The sequence below is a fragment of the Drosophila guanche genome, unplaced genomic scaffold (assembly GCF_900245975.1).
Source record: "Drosophila guanche unplaced genomic scaffold, DGUA_6, whole genome shotgun sequence".
NCBI classification, from domain to species: Eukaryota; Metazoa; Arthropoda; class Insecta; order Diptera; family Drosophilidae; genus Drosophila; species Drosophila guanche.
The window spans coordinates 6,265,030-6,282,411 of NW_022995743.1; the positions used below are offsets into that span (position 1 = coordinate 6,265,030).

The 17,382-nt window shown below is 46.5% G+C and overlaps 4 protein-coding genes across 5 annotated transcripts in view; 2 read left to right on the top strand and 2 right to left on the bottom strand.

Moving 5' to 3' along the window:
- Positions 1-3,048: 3,048 nt before the first annotated feature.
- Positions 3,049-5,322, bottom strand: LOC117581644 (protein peanut). The gene has a single exon (XM_034269020.1). It carries the CDS (start codon positions 5,081-5,083, stop codon positions 3,479-3,481), a length of 1,605 nt encoding a protein of 534 aa, XP_034124911.1. The 5' UTR covers positions 5,084-5,322; the 3' UTR covers positions 3,049-3,478.
- A 4,505-nt stretch (positions 5,323-9,827) lies between these two features.
- LOC117581652 (protein deadpan) lies at positions 9,828-13,381 on the top strand. Its single transcript, XM_034269032.1, has 3 exons — positions 9,828-10,358; positions 10,489-10,584; positions 11,910-13,381. The coding sequence occupies exons 1-3, from the start codon at positions 10,233-10,235 to the stop codon at positions 13,041-13,043; spliced, it is 1,356 nt and encodes a 451-aa protein (XP_034124923.1). The 5' UTR covers positions 9,828-10,232; the 3' UTR covers positions 13,044-13,381.
- Positions 13,382-13,800: 419 nt separating this feature from the next.
- On the top strand, positions 13,801-14,350 carry LOC117587457. The gene has a single exon (XM_034278183.1). It carries the CDS (start codon positions 13,891-13,893, stop codon positions 14,311-14,313), a length of 423 nt encoding a protein of 140 aa, XP_034134074.1. The 5' UTR covers positions 13,801-13,890; the 3' UTR covers positions 14,314-14,350.
- Positions 14,351-16,440: 2,090 nt separating this feature from the next.
- Positions 16,441-17,382, bottom strand: part of LOC117592529 (prolow-density lipoprotein receptor-related protein 1) — a 53,668-nt gene continuing 52,726 nt past the window's right edge. Inside the window, exons 19-20 of one of the 2 annotated variants that reach the window (XM_034286388.1) lie at positions 17,236-17,362; positions 16,441-17,175 (exon numbers count right to left, since the gene is read on the bottom strand). In XM_034286388.1, the coding sequence (XP_034142279.1) occupies positions 17,023-17,175; positions 17,236-17,362 (280 nt within the window). In that variant the 3' untranslated portion in view covers positions 16,441-17,022. Of the gene's footprint in view, positions 17,363-17,382 lie in introns of both variants that reach the window. The other variant, XM_034286387.1, reaches the window with a different exon arrangement.

Here is a 17,382-nt window from a genome sequence, read left to right on the forward strand (position 1 = left end):
GGAGAGAGAGAGAGAGCTGGGGTGGGGACACCTGTTAATAGCTTGGGTTCCCAGGATGTCGGGACAATGGCAATTCCAACTGTAAAATGCACAACAAAAGGCGAAACGAAAGATTTGCGGGAATGGCTCAGAACGGAACGGGACGGAACTAAACGGTTCGCGAGGAGCGGATGTTGTGCACGCTTCCAGCGCATGCGTAGCGGAAATCCAGGCAGGACAAAGGACTAAAGGGGAGAGGTAGAAGAACTTAATTGTACCGCTATGGGATCCACATCCCAGCCAAGGTAGAACACAAACACGGAAGTAGAAAAGAGAAGAGGAACTTCCGTGTGCACTGATAGACCACACACACTCACACAAGGCTATGAATTAGGACCGCGTCTTGAAGGAGCAGTGAACAAGCGCCTCTCCACAGAGGGAGAGCCTCGATAAATGCAGTGCAAATAACGACTCTATCGGAACCCAAGCGTATGTGTTAGTTCTAACAAGTGTTTATTTACTCAACGACAGGGCCAGATAATTTATGGACTGGACCCGGAGCTGCTATCAATCCAGACCAAGGCGCAAAGGTTGCCCTGTCCGGGTTCCCACAAGTGTTATGTAAAGCGATAGAACTCCCAGACCCCCGCGCCTCAACACCATCACGATTTGCTTGAATTGTAAACAGTGAAATACGAGAGAGAAATCATAAAACAAATGTACACAAACATGGGAGCGAGCCCTTATCAGTGCTGGATAGTGACGATGCGGGGGCTGGGCAATATTTGGGGCTACGGGGACTGTAACCACAACAAGAAACAAACAAACCCATAAAAATCACTTCCCCCATCGTCATGTCAAATGTCAAGACTCGCGAGCCGAAGCCAGAGAGAGGAATTTCCAAACTGTAGAACGGAAATTTCCAATAAAAATTTGAAGCGAAGAGCGACGCAGGCGCAACGTTGATTCTAGCTCTCAATTAGCTGTTCTTCCTCTCTCTCTCTCCCTCTCGCGCGGTCACGTAAATATGTCAAGCGCTTATACATAAATATGTATGTATGTACTTACTTGCTGGTGTGGGTGAACGTTCCATCTCTCTTTATCTCTCTTCTCCAGACTGCGGCTTGTCAGAAACGGTCAAACATTTGTTTTTGATCTTAAACGATTTTATACTCTTGCAGAGGCAGTTATGACTTCGACCAGCGGTTTGTCTTGCTGTGGACACATGTGCACTGCATATGCAGTTCCCGCAGAAAAGTGTCGATCTGCAAGAGTATCTAACGCTTCGACTCCTGAGGCTTTTATCCATTTATTGCGGTTGCCGTTGGCTTGTCTTTGCCATTTGACGACGTGCAAGAATGCTGGACGCAAGCGGCGCAAAACGTAGTTACAGGGTGCTTCGCCAGAAACATACTGCACACATGGACACCACATGCAGGCAGAGGCAGAGGCAAAAGTGCTCTCATTTCAGTCTGATAAGCAACAGTTCAAGTGCTAGTTCTCTCCCTCCCACTCTTGCCTCTTGCTGTGCATATGTTTGTGTATGTGTGAGTCATCGTCCTAAAAACAACACCGCGAGCAACGAGCTCCACTCACTCTACCTACACTCCACTCCTCTCCACTGCCGTTCTCGCTACCACTCTGGCGGCCGATGGGGCTTCGTTCTTGCTCTTCTTCGAAGCAGCAGCGCTCTGCGTTCATTGATCGCCAAAGCCAATTGCTTCGAATGGAGTTAAGTGCTGCGTCAACGTTGTTGACTTACATACAGAGAAGAGAGAGATATTGAGAAAGAGAGACCCGTACATACATATTCGAACAAGCATATCTTGATTCCCCAATCTCCCCTCTCGCCCACAACCAACAACTCACCCACCGTGCCGGCACTCTCGCTCCATGTTTTCATGTCTTTCACCAATGGATTTCCATTTTACGCTTTATACGGCATTAATTGAGTGCCTTTCAATTGGGTTATGGATTAATTTTTGTGAATAAATTAAATAGCCATATGTACACATGTGTCCATCTACTTACATACAGATATGTACAGACATGTAGGTCTGCATATGTGTTTGTGCGTCTGGGGCATTTAGAAAGCCATTTCAAGGGGGGGCCACCGACAATATGCACTGCCAACATACACATGCATACGAGTACGGGTATGTAGCGGCATATAGGGTGTGGTCGGAGCTTAAAATTGCATGCGCCTTAAATGGGCAGGAACCGTATAATGGGTGTTTGAACTCTTGGCAGTAAATCATCAACGCACATGCAAAAACTAAGAGGAAGATTTACTGATTCTTGTATCTTATGGTTGTGTCTTACTTTAATGACACACACTGTACGCCAAGAGATTTTTCCTAATGGTTTAGAATTTAATGATGGAAAGAGTAAACATTAAATTGGTCTCGCTCAATGATTTAGCTGTCCGTCTGACTCAAAAATGCCCAGCAAAAATATCCATAAACGGAGCTTGGCCTGAGTCACACTCTCCACACACCACACCAAACACACTCCCCATTCACCATTCCATCGAGTTTCTGTTTAAAAAATATATTAGTCAACCGCTGAGGAATGTTCGGGGGGTTGCAACGCCAACGATTTCAAAATGTAGCGTCACGGCGTTAATTGAGAGTCGCGTGCCGCACAACCAAGCACCCTGTATGGCCTCTTCAGCAGTTGTGTAAACCTTCGACAATACAAGAAATGGAATTGTGTTCTTTTCTGTTTTTTTGTTGTTTTTATTTTTTATGTAGTTCAACTAAAGAAGACTTTATTTTGTAAAATTGAAGAGTATATTTTGTTGTTTCTGCTGTTTTCCGCTTGTTTGTGTGCTCGAGTGGTATGTAAATGACTTTACTTTATGCATAATAGGTAGGTATAAGTATAAGATACAATTACAATATCAATATCATACGTTTAACATGGTCTTCGTTATTATTATTCGTTACATGTAGGATCAAATACTCGCACTGTTTTGCTTAGTTTCATATATTTTGTTTGTTTAAGCGATATTTAAGTATTTTTTAAATACAATTTTAGGGGTTTTTAGTACCATTTTAGGGCTGTTTGGGCTTTCAATTCATTTAGGCTAGCAAAAATCTCTTCGTCATCGTCAAGTAGTTGCGATCTGAATAAGTGTATATTGTATATCGGTAGAATACTGCGATAATAACTGCTATATGTACTTGTATAGTAAGTAGAAAACAAATGCAACGCGTTCGGAGTGCGACTGCTGTGCGGAAAAGCCTTGTGGGGCGGCTGAGAGGCCCAACAATAGATATAAGTTTGTATGTGATCCGGTAGAACTTCTATTAGTAGTATATATTTAAAGGTAGGTATGTATATTTATGGTTTACGCTATGTTTATCATTCGCGATCAGTTAAGTTATTTGTTTGTTCTCGAGATTAGCGCTTAAGTATATCGGGTGGCGGATGGCGGATGGGGGATGGAGGATTGAGAGGGATAAATAGAAGGAGAAATTCATTCCTCTGGGTTGACTTAGAACAGACCCTTCTTTTTCTTCTCCTTCTTACCGTCCACGTTGTCGGTGCTGCTGTTGGCGCCCAGGCTGCGCCGCTTCATCTCCTCGAGCGTCACATGGTTGATGTCCTCCCACTCCTTCTTCTCGCGCTCGAACTCGCGCCGCTTCTCGTCCAGCTCCCTGATCTGCAGCTCGAGGGCCTTCTTGCGCTCCTCGTGACGGCGGGCCAGCTCCAGCTCGGAGTCCTTGAGCTTCTGCATCTTCTCCTTGACCTTCATGTCGAACACCTGCTCCATTTCGGCCTCCATCTTCTTCATCTTCTGCTCGTGCTCGCGCTTCTCCTCCTCCATCTGGGTCAGGGGGTTCTTGTTCGAGAGCCGCGCCTTGCCATCGACCAGGCCCAGCTCGGACAGCTTGCGGCAGCGATAGTTCTCGTAGTGCACATTATTCGTGACGTCCTTGAGGTCCTGCAGATGCGTCCGGATAACCATGTTCCTCAGGGCAATGAAGTCGCAGTGTGTCAGATTCTCCACCTCGACCAGGCCCCACGGGTACCGCCGACCCCGCACCTTCTTCCCGTCCTGCTCGATAATCGTGTTGGCTCCGACAACGGCAAATGGCACACGGCTACGCAGATTCTGCGTGGTCTTCGACTCCTCTGCCGCATCCTCGATCGTGGCGGGGAAGTCGTAGATCTTAATCTTATGCTGAGCAATCTCATTGAGTATCTGCTTCTTGAACAGATGCACCTCGTCCGGCGTCATGGTGTCGGCCTTGGCAATCACCGGCACCAGATTAACCTTGTCCGACAGGCTCTGCATGCAGGCAATGTCCAGTGGCAGGAGGCCGTGCCCCGATGGCGCTATGAAGTACAGGCAGCAGTGCACCCGGTTGTCCGAGATGGTCTTACGGTACACCCTCGACTCTGCCGTCAGGTACTCCTCGTACTTGCTGTCCACGTACTCGAGAATGGGCACCCAGCAGTTGCTGTTGTCCACGGCATCGCCGAACCCGGGTGTGTCCACCACGGTCAGCGTCAGGTTGACGCCGTTCTCCTTGAGCATCACCTTGGTGGCCTCCACGGCGACCGTCTTCTTCTTGCGCAGCGAGGGCCCCGGATACTGCTCCGCATTGTAGATGTCGGACAAAAACATGGAGTTGATGAGCGTGGACTTGCCCAGGCCACTGGCGCCCACCACCATCAGTGTAAACTCAAAGCCGCGCTTCACTGCCTTGCGGTACACCTGATTGGGCAGATTGGCGAAGCCCACGTAGCCGGCGATCTCCATGGGCTTCTGGCGCACTGGCAGCGGCGGCTTGGCTGGCTTCTGGACCTCCTTCTCCTGCAGATCGTGGGTCAGTTTGTTCGAATCACCATTGGAGGGCGCTCCAGCAGATGTGGGTGTGGACTCGCCCAGCTTGCTGGCGACCATCGATGGCACACTCGGGGGCTGCACTGCCGGTCGACCGACCGAGGATTCGCTGCTGCCATTGCTGGTAACAGAGGCCGCCTGCTTATCGCGCAGTGCCAATTGTGCCAGGGTACTGGGCAGGGCAGAGATGGCCCCGCCGCTGCCGACGCTGCCGCCGCCATTGAGCGCGTTTGAGCGAGGACTATTCATTTGAATGGCCGCCAAGGGCTGCACTATTTTATGGCTTTGCCTAACTGATTTTGTCTTTCTTTTGCTTTTGATTTGCGTGCCGCACTTGGGTTTACTCTTATGCTTTTTGTGTGTCAACAACAGTTCTTCTTACAACGCTTTTTCACCCGTTTGTCACGCCTACGCTTAACTTTTTTGCTTTTACTTTTTTTGCATTTTCTGTGTCAGTATGACCGTCGGCGGCAACCCGCAAAATAATACTCCCCGGGCGAGCGCGAGAGCGAGAGAAAAACAACAAAACACCTACCGTTGCTAGTGTGACAGTGGTAAAATACTGAAAGTGCTTCACTCGCGGCTTAGAAATACCAAAAGATACCGAAAGATGCTACAGCGCATGAGTAATGCAAAGGCACTGACACATACATACACACACATTTGTCAATGCACATGCACACCAAGGCAGGCATCGCCTTGGTTCTTATCATTTGGAATACTTAAAAATAGGAAAAGAAATGCATTTACTCACATGAACATATGTGAATGAGGGCACTTAAGTGGGTCTTCTTGTTTTACATTCAGCTGCAACACAGAAATTATCTGCTTTCGATGACTTTGACTTTTCGCTGCTGTGCCGTTTCGTTTGCTGTTGTTTTTTGCATGTTGCGCATGAGCGTAACAAAGAGAGAGAGAGCGAGAAACTTTGATTTTGCATTGCTTATCTCTCATTCGTGTTTTGTCTCTCTGTGGCTGTAGCGATAATTCCGTTTCTTTTGCGTTTTATTTAAATTTCCTCTGAGAATTGCTTGAAAGTTACGAAGCTTGGGCCTCTTGTGGGTGATTGTGTTACCGATGCTGTCTCTCGTGAGCTGTGTGGGAATTAAGGACATTAGTGGGCATTTCAATTCGGATGGGTAATAATTGCCTCCTGTCTCCTCGCTCTTCATGCTCGAGTGTCCTCCGTCAAAAGTTCCCACACACGCCTCGCGTAGGTCGTCCTGCGCCCTGTTCCTATCGGGCGACCCGCTTGCATGCCGATACACAACACACACGCACAGCCGCAGACAAAGCCCGTTGATTGTGCGCACTGCAGTGAGTGCACGTGTGTGTGGGTATAATTTAAATTCTCATGCACTCCCAGGAATTGAGCAGGACAAACGGTGACAACGACAGTCGGCGGGTAGGAGGGGGCCGTGGCCGTGCCGTGCCCACCAACCACCACCAAAGCCAGCCGTGTGTCCTGCGTCCTACTCCGCCTGCTCGCTGGTGTTGGTGGTGGCGTGGTATGGTGGAGGGTTTCTTCCTTCCTTCCTTCCTTCCTTGCCTACTTACTTCCCCCTTTTGCACGTGGATTTTCCATGCGCCGTCTGTTCCGACTTCAAAGGTGATCGTGAGAACTTTTTTTTCCCACATTATTCGACTTCGACTCTGGACTCTGGTGCTCCTAGTTTTATTTTAATTTTAGCCCCGGTCGGAATTAATATTCATTTATGAATTGATATGACGCCCAGTTGCTGGTCGCTGTGCATGTGTGTTTGTCGCCTGATTTCCCCCGAGGTCTGACTGTACTTGCCGTATGGCAGAAGGATTTACAGTGGCTTTGGCACAGGGGGAATCGATTCAGTGGCAAGACAACCGCAAATCTTTACAGCACACAGATCGCACTTAATCCCCGGCAACCCTTCATCAAGCAGCAGCAATAGCAGCAGCTGCCTCGCATCAGGCACGCTTCATTCAAAATCCATGCCGCGTCTGCCTCTAGGAGTCGTCGCATCTTTTCTGCGATTATGTAAGACGTTTGGTAGCGGCAAAAGATACCCCGCACGTCCCCTAGAAAGTCAGTTCAGTTTTCTTAGCGCCGTCCATTGTCCGGGCTCCGAGCTGTAATTCCATTGTTATCATAGACGGGCATGGGGAGGGAGACGAGCAGCTGTGCAGCGAATCTGTGGCACGAGAGCTGGAGAGAAGCCTCATCACATACTTACATAGTGCAAATGTTGTCACATGAGCAGCTGATCGGCAAAACTGACCGTTACCATGACTTACGGGCTGGAACGCCCATTATTGAGATTATTGATCTGCAGGGAGGACATCTCAGGCGACTGAAACGATAAATGAAATAATTTGAAATATCAATGGATAATAATTGTGGTTAAATTCGTTGTAATGAAAGCTCAGCGCTGTATTCATAGAGTCCGAAATATCGTGAACCATGAAACTTAAGCACATTTAAACCCTTAAGTCAATAGGTAATTCCCACACCTCGGCACTGAGAGTATATTTTCGTAATCGAAATTAAACATTCCCCCATTTCGTTCCCCCTTTTTTGGCATCTGTCAGAAAAAAAACTTCCCGGTTATTAGCCCAACTCCCTGCTGGCCATTTATCAAATTCATAAAAATAAAATCTCCCACAAAAAATAATCAAATATTACTCGTAGCCCCCGGTCTCTGTCACGACTCCTAATGCTCCGCAGACCGCACACTTCACTCAAATTTCCCCCCAAATGCAGGCAAGTCGCGACTAAGCGCCATAAAAATCAACAAGGAATTCATTTAAATCAACATATATCTTGGCCAAGCAGCCACAGCAGCAGCATCACATCCGACACCAACCAACCCCACTTCAGATCGGCTTTAGCTACGTCCCGAGTGGAGCGGTTCGGTTCGGTTCGGCTCTGCTTGGATCAGATCAGTTCACACATTTGCTACCGTTTCATATTTTTCATGCTCATTATTTTGGGCACTGAATGGACTGGATGAGGGCGGATGATGGGGAGGCGGGGGCGTTGCATCTACGAGCAGCACACACCCCAAGTAATAACTGCAGTTCCCACAGCTAAAAATACCCTCAAGTCACTAATTTGAGGTTGGGAAAGGTCCCTCCTCTCTCTATCTCGCCCCATGTGCTCCACCTTCGGAGTTGATTAAAAAAAGGGAAGTAGATCGTCACTGATCGACAGATCGAAGCTCCGACCGGCTGTACAATAAAAATTAAAGTGTTTTAATGTGTAAATCGTGCGTTGGGAACGAACGCATTGAAACTGAGGGAAGGAAGCCCCAAAAAGAAACCGAAATGAAGATCGAGACGCAGACGGATATGGAGCCAAAGGCTGAGACAGAAGGAGATACAGATATATGCACACGCTGGCTGCCGATCATCAGCGATCGTGCCACACTAAATGGCATTTACCTTGATCCCTTGCCAAAGAATACTCGTAAAAGAGCAAAGAAAACAACAAAAAAAAAGGGAAGCCAAAGCAACTGTTTTGGGGCTGATGTTGAACTTTGATTTTTACCTCAGCTCCTCCCTATAGAGTTTCAATTCTCTGTTTTGGTCTGGTTTCTCAAGAAGGCACCAGAGTGTGTGATCGAAGGGGATTCTCCGCTGCACGTTTTGCCAGACGATTGATCCACATCATATCCACATCCATCCACATGTGTCTGATGAGCTTGAGGTTTCTTCATTTTTTTTTCGTGTAAGTGCAACTACATATATTTTTTGCTGTTCTCTTGATCATGATTTTTATTGGGCTTTCGTGGGAAAATGCTGACCATATTTGCACCTAAATGGCGGGCATTAGTATTCACCCGAATGTAATCACGGTTATATGGAATGAGCACGGGATCTGCATAGTTGAGTCTGTCAACCGAAAAACCACAAAAACTATACGACTTTAATCAGCATTTATTCAATTTATGAAAGCTGACATGATCAACGCTGTAAATGATCGTGAGTGATGGATGGATCACGGGTGATCACCCCAGCCAGCTTATTGCTCAACATGGGATTTCTGCTCGAGCCAAATGTGTGGCAGCTGAGTGCGATTTGGTGTGATGTACTTTGCATAACCAGAGTTGCCAGTCGGCGCAATACATTTATGACCCGGCCTCCCCATCACAGTCATAGTCGCAATCCCAGTCCCAATACAAGAGGTAGGTTCGCCAGCTGTCAGCTGACGCATGGCCATGGCCATGTCCCCTTGGTTATTGACAACTCCTTTGGCCTTAATCCTCCCAACATTGTAAAGTAATAAATTTGGCTTGAGGACGTAAATCTGCTCGAACCAAGAACGGTGATCGGTCATAAAAACTGGCCGAATCAGGTAAGCTTCGGTAATGATTGACCCCGAACCCAAACCGGACCCCTAGCGCAGCCCAGAGCCCAGAGCCCAGAGCAACCCCCTTAAGATGATATGATGCGGCAACGGGCAGGCAAAAAGACCTTCGTCTTCCAAGGGGGTTGGGTTGTATCTCGGGGGTTGCGCGAGACAGCTGCGCAAAAGACAACCCCAGAACAATTGCCAAGGAATTGTATCCTTAATGAATTGCAAATCATTGGACGGGCATTGATTAAGTTTGCGCTATCCCCGCCCCCTGACAGGGTGAGATTTCGAATCAGTTTGAGCACAAATATTTTCAAATATTTGCCAGCTGCCCGCTCGTCTAATGACTTGGCTTTACTCTGAATGTTGTGCTGGACTTGTAATCGTTTATTTGGTTAAGCTAAGATCTTGGGTAATCCCCCGATCACCGTCGCGCCTTAAGTTGCCTAGACAGCTCGGCCTGCACTCATTTTACCCGACACTCAAATAATACTCAAACTATAAAGTCGCGACTGCGCACATTTTGAGTGATTCTAACTGCACTGGAATTTCTCAGTCTGCACAACCACCCCAAAACACACACAGAGAACGCTGGCGGAGCGGGAGCCGGCTACGTACCTGCCTGCGCCGCTCTGTGTTGTGCTATTCTTTCGGCTCTGCTTAGTGCTCGGGTTCAGGTAATCGTCGCCAGACGTCGTTCGGCTCAACTCGGGGACCCGTTTCGCCTTCGAAGCGTTTCGTTTTTATGCAGCGACCCGGTCGATCGAGGATCACTATCCTTTCTGCGTCTCGTGTGTGCGGTTCTCTGCCGCTCGCTCTCTCCGCATGAACCGTACGATAAGTTGAAACAAACGCGAACATTTGTTAAGTTTTTTGTTGTTCTGGACATTCGGCAAAGAGTACGTGCAATAATTGTTGAAACTATATTCGTACTTGAACCAAAGTTTTAGTGTTGTGAAAAGAAAAACAAAACAAGAAACAAATTTATAAACGAAAGCTGAACGATCAGCTAAACTTTTTTGGATTACCACAATTATTTGGATATATACAAATTAAAACAAGATCAAAATGGATTACAAAAACGATCTCAATTCGGACGACGACTTCGACTGCTCGAATGGATACAGCGACAGTTACGGCAGCAACGGACGCATGTCCAATCCCAATGGATTATCCAAGGCCGAGCTGAGAAAGGTGAGTAAATGGATAGATGAGAGATGAAGTGAAATAGGACCGTGATAATGATGCAATTTGAGAGGGAGAAATCATTTAAAGGACTTTAATTTCAATTTGGTAATTGAATTTTCTCTCAATCATTTTACAGACCAACAAACCCATTATGGAGAAACGTCGCCGGGCTCGCATTAATCATTGCCTGAACGAGCTGAAATCCCTCATTTTGGAGGCCATGAAAAAAGACGTAAGTATTCGCCGTTAAACCAACTTGACCCAAAGAAAAATGAACAAAGTGCTGAGGCTGTGATTTAGAAACTAGGGCCGGCCACAGGATCCATATCAGTTCACTTTCCCTATAAATTATGTCAGGTCCCACATAAAAAACCCCTTGAGACACACACTCAAGTGTCCGGCGGCGGCAAGAGTACAAAAGGATCACACAAAAAATGGGAGAAACGAACTCCTACGAGAGTCGGCAGAGTCAACAATCTAATTGAGTATTAAATTTTATTGATGATCATTACAAGAGAGAGCCGACGGAGTAGGAGTCAGTCAGGAGACCAAAAAGTGTTAACAAGTCGAGGAATTACGCAGAAATCGATGGACGGACTGGCCATGCCGAAACCAGTTTCCTCAGGACTGATCCTCCTGCTGTGTGAGAAGAAAAAAAAGAAATAAAACGAAAAAATAAAACAAAATTCGCCGCCGCAGAATTCTGTGCAGAAGAGCAAGAGAGAGAGAGAGAGAGAGGGAGGCCAGCCAGGGCGATGACGACGAAGATGAGGTCCAAAAAATCAAATAAGAAAGACATTGAAGGGAAAGGAAAAAGAGCAAAAGTAAACAAAAGATTCAGACAAGTCCAGCCATGGTGGGGCGGGGGGTAAGAGGAGCACGAAAGAAGCGGGCGACCTGCGTGGGAAACTTTTGCTAAAATATGCAGTCCCAGAGCGCAAGAAAGAGACAGCCAGGCAAAGAGGGGCCAGCAGAGCGAAAGGGAAAGGGCCAGACCAGAGAATGGCAGAAGATCAGAGAACGAGATCGTTCTTTTTTACCCTTCCAAAAGGTATTTCGATGTGGATCAGATGGTTTGCATGGCAGAAAAGAAAATGTATAATGTGTAAAGCGTATTCCATCAATCCAAAAGGGTATCAAATGGCTCGACTATCTCATCCTTCCTTTCTTGTTGCTGTTGTATCTCACCTTAGTCGTGTGATATTTGCAGAGTGGTCCGGCCCAAAGTTGGACTGCGGGCTAAGGGCCGGGGGCAGAGATTACACACGAATAGTTGGACATATGAGGCACGAAACGTGCTCCTTAACTTCACTTTTTCCCAGGCATTGAACTTGTTATAGGGACTGCAACTGCAGCAGCGACTGGGTCTGTGGGATCTCATCTCTGGCAAAACAATTAGCCAGACGGCAGCAGCAGCGGCAGAGGCGGCTTCTGCTTTGGCTTAGACTTACTCCACTCCACTCCACTCCACCCCATCGCACAACACACCCATTCTTGTTGCTTCAATTTGAACATTCAACTCATCATTATCTTGCCTTGGTTCTCCCCCCGTTTCAGCCGGCTCGCCATACCAAACTGGAGAAGGCCGACATACTCGAGATGACGGTGAAGCATCTGCAGTCTGTGCAGCGCCAGCAGCTGAACATGGCCATCCAGACGGACCCCGGAGTGGTGCAGAAGTTCAAGACGGGCTTCGTGGAGTGCGCCGAGGAGGTGAATCGCTACGTCAGCCAACTGGACGTGGATACGGGTGTGCGGCAGCGACTGAGTGCCCATTTGAACAACTGTGCCAACAGTCTGGAGCAGATTGGCTCGATGAGCAACTTCAACAATGGCTATCGGGGTCAGATTCCCGCCGGACTATTCCCAGCAGCCGTGGGTGGAATTGCCGCCTCCACTCCGCTGTTCCCCTCACTGCCGCAGGACTTGAACAACAACAGTCGGACGGAGACCACTCCGCCATCCATCCAAATGGGTGGCCTACAGCTCATCCCCTCACGCTTGCCATCCGGGGAGTTTGCCCTGATCATGCCCAATACGGCGGGAGCGACGGTTCCTCCAGCGGGACCCTTTGTCTGGCCTGGTGCAACGGTCGCGGCGGGAGGTCCGGCCAGCGCCGCCTTGGCTAGCATTGCGAATCCCACTCATCTCAGCGACTACGCCCAGAGCTTCCGGCTGAGCGCCTTCAGCAAGCCTCCAAGTGCGGCTGCTCCCACAGGCCAGATCGCCAGCAACACGCAGATCCCAGCACAGACACAGCTGCCGGTGAAGAACAGAAGCAACACTCCCACCAGCAGTCCACCACTGAGCCCCATCTCCTCAATGTCCAGCCATTGCGATGAGTCCCGGGCTGCCTCGCCCACCGTCGATGTGTTGGCGAAGCACAGTTTCGCCGGAGTCTTCTCCACGCCACCGCCGACCAGCGCCGAGACGTCGTTCAACACGAGCGGATCGCTCAATCTGAGTGCCGGCAGCCACGACAGCAGCGGATGCTCGCGCTCCCTGGTCCACTTGCAGCAGCAGCAAGTGAGCTCCACCAGCGGACACGCGAAGCGGGAACGGGAGGCAGAGGTTGAGCCGGAGCCGGAGCCGGAGGCCGATTCTAGTGACTGTTCGTTGGACGAACCCTCGTCTAAGAAGTTCCTGGTGGCAGCCATCGACAAGTCCAGCTCCGCCTGGAGGCCCTGGTAGATCTATCGATCTAGAGAGCTGGAGAATCAGATTTGACGACAAAGTTTTATGTTAAGTTTATCCTCAAATTGTTAATTTATTTCATAGCAATTAATCGAAAATCCAACCAACAACAACAAATGCTTTAGAACCCATTAAGTTTCTACCATAATACGATAGATTTCTATGTTTTTTCCATGTTCTATGTTTTGCTTTCTTTATTTTAAGTTCAGCTGTGATTTTGTATATTTTTTGTGTAATTCTCATCTAAGCATTCTTATATTAAACACTTGTACTATTATGTAGTTCATTGACCAATGAAGTTTTTGTAATTTCTCTCCATTATTTAAATGATTCTTATGCGGATGTTTTAGTTAAGTTATGTAGATTTTTCAAAGCATAGCATTAAGTTTTTCACGTTTCAATTTAAAGTGTTTTATTATACAATTTTGTAATCTTAATTTTATGATATGACGGAAAAAGAGTGAAAATAATGATAATAAATGATAAATGCTCAAAAACAAGCAACTCCAGCTGATTCAAATATTCGATCTTTCTAGCAGAATCTAACATTTAGCAACAACTAATCATTTGAAATGCATTTCTGACCCATGCAAATCTTGAACTCTCATAGAAAACGGAAGTTGCACAATCTACGAGTATGCTGAGGAAATAACCCTTTGATCTTGCAATAATCAACTCAACAGATAACGCACCTACAGGGTTCCTCAACCGATCTATCACTATATAAGGAGAAGCCACACCGATCAGCGTGCTAAACACGAAAAGTTATTGCAGACCCAGAGCACGCAGTGATCTTCAGGCGTGTGTTCAAGCTTCCTGGCAATCTATATTAAAGTTTATTGAAATGGAGTACCGAAATTGCACATTGCAAACAATACTTATAATTGTGGCAATCTTACCACTGATATGCTTGGCTAGTGATTCTGACGATCGCTGGCACACATATCGGGCTTCGCCGAGGCTGACTGGACCAGTTAAGCTTCTGCACGATTCTCAGGATGCGACACTGAATTCCTTGGATGAGGCACTGCAGAAGATCTCCACGATCTACATGCATGCCCTGGTCTCTGGCACCCATACACCTGAATTGGAGGCGCCACTGCGAGCCCTCGAAATGGAACTTTTCGATCTGCTCGATCAGTTGTACAAGCAGCATCGGCTCAAGGACTACATGCAGTACGAGGCGGAAGTGACGCGACAAATGATCATCTACAACATGCTCAAGAGATTGTTCGGCTACACCCAGGACAATGGAGAAGGACATTAGAAGGGGCAGGAGTATGAAATGAAAGTGATTGAATAAAGTTGCCAGCTACAAATTGATTTACAGCCCCATTATCCGTTTCCCCTTTGGGTTTTTTACTTACAAATTAGATTTCACTTCCGTAATAGCTTCCGCAACAGCTTGATCCAATCCAATCCTGCAGCTACCTTGCGTGTGGCTGTCGAGCGTCGCATCGCCAGTTATGCGGTGACGCCCCCACCTTCGTTTTCGGATGCCGGATCGGATCCCTCGCCGCTTCTCAGCCCTTCCCACACTCATTCATATTCGAGGCTGCTGCTGCCGCTGCTGTTACCCGATCCAGGCTGTGAGAAAAACAACAACACCTCCCGCGCATAGAGTGTGAGAGGGAAAGAGAGATACAGAATTATGATAATTTTCATTTCCTTTTTACGCTATTATCCTTTTGCATTTCCACATACCGTTGCACTTGTTTCGTGTATGTTTCCCACACATCCTTGAGATCCTTTATCTTTGCTTGTGTTTGCTTTGTGGTTGTTCGCAGGTCTCCTTTGGTTGCTCGACCCTCCCGTCTCGCCTGTTTGCGTTCCACTTGTCTCTACGGATCCTTCGATTTCTTCTCTTTGTGTGCGCTGTGTTTGCTGTGATTTGATGCTGGGACTGGGATCGGATGGGGATGGGGAGGGGATATCCATGGGATAACCATGAATGTGATCCTGTGTGTGTCCGTGTGGCTATCACTCTTATTTCTACTTTTGATTTCGTTTCGTTCTCCGGCTCCACTGTGGGAATCCGAATTTACTTGAATTTTTGTATAATTTTAAGAAGAAGTTCTTGAGGCAAAACAGGTCTTCCATTGTTATCTGATTATATCTTAGCGCCTGTCTTTTTCCTTTGTTTTCGAGTTTCCTAACAACATATTTAATTGTCATTTACCAAATTAACTTGCGAAAATTATCTTAAACATTGTTGGCGAAAATTTTCCCACAGCCAAATTTCTGGGGCCACAATAGAGTTATCCTCGCAAACAACAAAGTCATGCGGTGCTTAGCTGGAATTCTCCCACACACAGATTCCGATCCGGCACTTTGAATATGCCCCTGTGATCCTTTTCCAATTCTTTTTCGCTACAAGAAAAGACTGAACTGAAACATATCCCATCTACCTATCTACCTGTGTGCCTGTGCTCGCTGTGTTTGTGTTGCGCAGCAAATTCAAATCGCTTGCATTTCTCACGCAAGCCGTCTGAATGGACCCAGTTATTCGTATCTTGGGCTCTTTTCTGCCGATTTGGTTTTCTTGTGGGTAACAAGTGTATTCGTATCTACTCGTATCACATCAATAGGCGTGCGATGGCCGTGATTGAACAGCTTTGCGCAACCCCGGCGCATAGGATCTCATCATCATGGGAGATACTTTTCTTATGATGGCTCTCGAAGATGTGAAAATGTATTTCCTTTAGTTTTCTCAGGGATCCAGCAGGTAGACACACTGAAGCGGAAGTAAACCACGCGTCACTCACACTGCTTGCACTCCTTGAAATTGAAATGAAATCCTTTCCCAGGCTAGCAAACTTGTTGGCTTGTTGAATATTTATGTAGTTTATTTTTTTACATTGGTTTTCCAGTTCTCGCACTTTGCTTATGATAATATATTTTATTATTATAGTTTTATTAATTTTTTACATTGTATAATTGTTAAAATTTGGCGTTTTTCTGAGCATTAATCTATACAGGAAATCTCGGTACGGTACGGTTCGGTTCGGTTCGGTTTTGTTCGCTTTGCTTTCGGCTTGAGTTGGATTGAGTTGAAAAGTGTGCAATCTAAATATTGATACGTGTTCATACTCGTATTAGATATACGAGTGTACATACAATAATTGTGTTTAAATTATGTTTTAATGCACTTAATCTATGCATATCGACTATGCAGTTTGTTCGTAGGTTTCTGTCTCTTGATCGTATCGTTCATTCTGTCAATCTTGTGAACACTCTAGTTTAATTTAAATGCATTTTTTGGTCAATCTCAAAAGACGAATTCGTTTCACAACTGTTCGTATTGTATAGTAGGGTTTTGTTTTCTTTTGTTTCGTTAGTTTCGTTCGCTAATTGGCAATGTGGGTTTGGTTGTTTAGTGAGTTCTTCTTCTGAATTGTTTGTTAATTCTGGTGTCTTGTTAAATGTTAACTAGGCTGCTTGTTGGGCAATTAATGTATAAAATATGTACAAAGCTCTCGATAGAACGGGAGCCTCAACTAAGTCTACCAACTACTAAATTTACAGATCCACAAAACGTTTCAGATATACACAATACACAATACAATATATAAAATTCAATTATCAAAAGGCGTTCATTGCTTGTTAGACTTGTAAACGAATGACAAGAAGTATTCCCGGTTAAGGTATATAAGGACATCGCTGGGGGCTGCAAGGCTGCCTGAGTAAGAGCTCTTTGGATGCGGGGCCCACAGGTAAGCCCACAAATTTAAACAATACACAAGACTCAAATTAAAAATTACAATCAAAACAAACAAATAAAATAAAAAAGAGTAAAGCGTTAAAAGTAAAAAGGAAACAAATGTACACAAAAATGTTTACACAAAATTCGTAATATGGCTATGCTATCAGTCCATGGTTCGAGTTCAAATCGGTATTGAGTTTTGGAGTTTTGGGATGTGTCTAGAATTGACTGCGCCTAGCACAGCTCTCGGTCGGAATCATCACTGGTCAATCATCAGAGTATGTCCGGTGTGTGTGTCTCGTCGTGCGTGTGCTGCAGCAGTCCCTTGCGCTCATCCGGTCCCGTACTGTGAGCTATTTCCGTGCTCGCAGGCTCCGCAATGGCGTCCGCATACATCGATTCGTACACGGGATTGGCAAAGTTCCCCTGCAATAGTAAGATTAGGATGTAATGTATAGACTTATAGCACTTGGATTGTGTACGCACCTTATCATCTTCTGTGGAGAATGTAGGCGCCTCATCGGCATCCCCGCGATACATGGCATTGGTGAGCATTATCTCCACGTTGTCCGTCAGACGAGCATGCGAGAACGGCTGAGCTATGCGATGTTTCCTGCAGCAATAAAAGTATAT